The sequence below is a fragment of the Petaurus breviceps genome, unplaced genomic scaffold (assembly GCF_028583685.1).
Source record: "Petaurus breviceps papuanus isolate PSGF00001 unplaced genomic scaffold, PetGlider_PUasm1.0 174, whole genome shotgun sequence".
Taxonomy (NCBI): Eukaryota; Metazoa; Chordata; class Mammalia; order Diprotodontia; family Petauridae; genus Petaurus; species Petaurus breviceps.
Window position 1 is genome coordinate 75849439 of NW_027185761.1, and position 3473 is coordinate 75852911.

General features: G+C 50.4%; 1 protein-coding gene across 1 annotated transcript in view; it reads left to right on the forward strand.

The window, feature by feature from the left end:
* The window catches only part of GHRHR (growth hormone releasing hormone receptor), a 68424-nt gene extending 65446 nt beyond the window's left edge, over positions 1-2978 (forward strand). The window contains exon 20 of the mRNA XM_069084591.1: positions 2801-2978. Within this exon, the coding sequence (XP_068940692.1) occupies positions 2801-2978 (178 nt within the window). The remainder of the gene's footprint in view (positions 1-2800) is intronic.
* The last annotated feature ends 495 nt before the right edge of the window (positions 2979-3473 follow it).

Below are 3473 nucleotides of genomic sequence, written 5' to 3' on the forward strand. Positions count from 1 at the left end.
ACACCCCACAGTCACACACATCACACACAACACACTCACACACACACTAACCATACTCACAGATACACTCACACACACTCACACACACCACAAACATTCACACACCACACTCATACACACATTCACACACACTTTCACACACCACACACTATACACACTCATACACACCACACACCACATTCACACACCACACCACACACTAACACACATGACACATACACACACTCACCACACAACATACACATACCATGTACTAACACATGACACATACATACACTCACACACACCACAACACACTTACATATACTCACACATGCAAACACCACACATATACACACACAGTCATACACACCATACAGACACACACACATTCACACACATACTCTCACAAACACAGTCACACACATATCACACAACACACACACACTCACACACAGTCATACATACCATACAGACACACACACACACTCACACACACGCCTTGTGCTGTCATAATGTCCCCCACATGTTTTCCAGTGGTTTCAATCTTGTCTGACACTCTGGGACCCCGTCTGGGGTTTTCTTGGCAGAGACACTGGAGTGTTGGCCATTTCCTTCTCCTGCTCATTTTACAGACAAGGAAACTGAGGCAAACTGGGTGGAGTGACTTGCCCAGGGTCACATAGCTAGGAAGTATCTGAGGATGGACACTCTACCCACTGTGCTGCCTACCTGCCTGTTGCACATAATAGGCATTTAGTAAACGGCGGCTGAATTCATAGTTGAAAGACAAGAAGGGAGAGATAAAATACCATATACAAGAATCGCAGCTGTCATAGCAATGGAGCCAGGAAGAGGGGAGGCAGCCTGAGGGAGGCCAGAGCCAGAGGCAGGGCTTCCCACAGCCCCAGCCTCTTGGAGGCAGGCACCCAGATGGACTGCGTGAGGGAGGCTGGACAGACCCATCCCTTTGTACTTCCTGGAAATGTTTGGCCCCTGCCAAGAACAGACAACCTTGACCCTTCCTTGAAGCTGTGAGCATATAGGACATGTGTTGGACCCCTCCAGCCCCCTTTCCTCCCAGCATGGCTGGTCTGAGGGTGGGATATGGAAAGGGCAGAAGTCTAGTAGAAGGATCCTTCATGGGACCCACCCCATTTTGGCCTGAACCTCCCACTCACACATCCCCAGGACCATCTGCAAACAGTGGGAGGGTTTTGGGGGAACCATGGATGAGCCTGGCCTCCTTCCAGACCCCACAGCTCAGTTTATATGAGGGAAACCTAGCTCCTAGAGTCACATCTGCTCTGGTTACACCCTAGCACGGCCCCAGTCAGATCCCAAGGACAGGCATACCCTGAATTAAGTAAATCCAGCAGCTGAACAGGAGAGTCTACAATCCACTTGCTTTGCTGAAGGCTAGCTCCTTTAAATAAAGGGGAAGGGAATTACCGTTCATATTACACCAACTATGTGCCAGGCACCGAGCTCAGAACTTTAGTAATATCTCATTTGATTCTCACAATATCCCTGCAAGGTAGGGGCTATTATCTCCCCTTGACAGTTGAGGAAACTGAGGCAGGTAGAGGTTAAGTGACTTGCCCAGAATCACACAGCTAGTTAGTCTCTGAGGCTGGATTTGAACTCACATCCTCCTGATTACAGACCTAGCACTCTCTGATGCTCTGCCTGGGCCCCTCCCTGGAAATTAAAGTCTGATACGCATTATACCTTCCACCTGCTTTTAACTTTGCCCAGGGACTGAGTTAACCATAAGAGTGAACCTGTATGTAGGACCCTGGAATTAGCCCTTTGGGGGGTGAAGGTTTGTGTGTAAAACAATGGTGACACATCTCCTGCCTTCAGTCTAGTGGGCAGATCGGACCCCCACCCCCATGAAACCCTCAGAGAGTCATCTGGACAGAACTGGGGATTCAGATACCAGAGGCTGCAAGGGGGAAGGAAGGGACACTGTGATGGACAGAAGGAGATAGAAAATGCAAAGTTAAGGGGAGCAGGGACCTTTAAGAGAGCTTTGGAATCAAAGCATTCCAGATTCTAGGAGCCAACAGGGACCTCGGAGACCACCTGGCCCCACCCCGATGACCCAGAGTCTTGTCTATGGCCTTGGAGAGATGCTGCCACTGATGAGATTTACCTTGGACTGCACCCTGCTCACAATTTGTATTGTAGGGGGCAGGGGAAGTGCAGGATGAGGAACTCAAGTCGAATTCTCCGGTGTGGAAAACTATTTCGCTGCTGACTGGTGGGGAGTGTTTAGGTGAGGACCAAAGGAGAAAGAAACAGGAAGTCTAGTGATGGCTTAGACGATGGGCCCACCAGGACGGCTGAATGCCAATCCTGACTGTAGTAGGAAAGACCAGATTCAGCTTTCTCTCTGCTTAAATCAGAGCAGTTCAGGATTCGCATTAATTCGCATGACAACTGGTTCTGTCAGCTTTGGGTGTGGAGTCCACATTGTCTCCCTCTGAGCTTGGTTCCTCCCTCTGAGGACAGCAGGACTCCAGAGTCTTTGTCTTTGTAGTCTGCTTTCTACCCATTTTGAGGCAGGGTCCTAGCCACGCCCTTCCTCTAGGATCCCAAGCCTTTACTGTAGAGGGTTTTGCCCCGGGGCAATAATTACTATGTTTGGGGGGGGGAGTTTGGAGCAGGTGAGGTTCACTCTGTCATCCTGGTCTTTGGAGGTCCTGATAGGGGCTTTTTTTTTTTTTCATTTCTGGGCTATGAAGTGGTAGCCCCAGGAGTGTTTGCTGTCCCAGACAGGGGCCCCTGTATTTGGTTCTTACCTTGCTCTTTCCAGTCCCAGCCCTTTGGTGATAGGCTTGGTAGTGGCCCTTGTGGTTGGTGGGACGACCTGCCCTCTGAGTGGATCAGGCCTCTGCCGGGCCTGCCCCTGCGTCTGCGGGCTGTGCCTTCCAGGCCTGCCCCTGTCGCGGTGCGCCTTCCGGGCCTGCCTCCCAACTGGTTCTTTCAGATAAAGGCAGGAGCAGCAGGTGTAGCCAAGCTCTGGACTTGATTCTGACCCACAAGGAGGACCTGGCTGCTGAGGTGAAACCCACTTCCCTGGCTTCGGTTCTCACCTTTGTTTAGGCAACTCTCAAATCTGGGTCAGAACTGGTTTCGACATTCTAGATTTCTGAAGGCAGCTCAGATTGTCTGAAGAGGAATTCTTCCTTGTTGCTGTTCTTCCTTTCGCCTTCTTTCTTTTTCTTCATCATCATCTGTAGTGGGCAGGGACAGGATCCTTGGTTTTATAGATTTAGGGGACCCTCACTGACAACTTCCCTTTACGTATGTAGTTGGCACCTGCTGTATAGCTTGCAGCCTCAGAGAGTTGCCTGGGGAACTGAGAGAGAGGTTAAATGAGCTTAGCACGGTTGCTGGCAGGTAGTAGGTGCTTAATAAATGCTTATTGGGGCAGCTAGGTGGCACAGTGAATAGAACACCAGCCCTGGAGTCAGGAGGACCTGAGT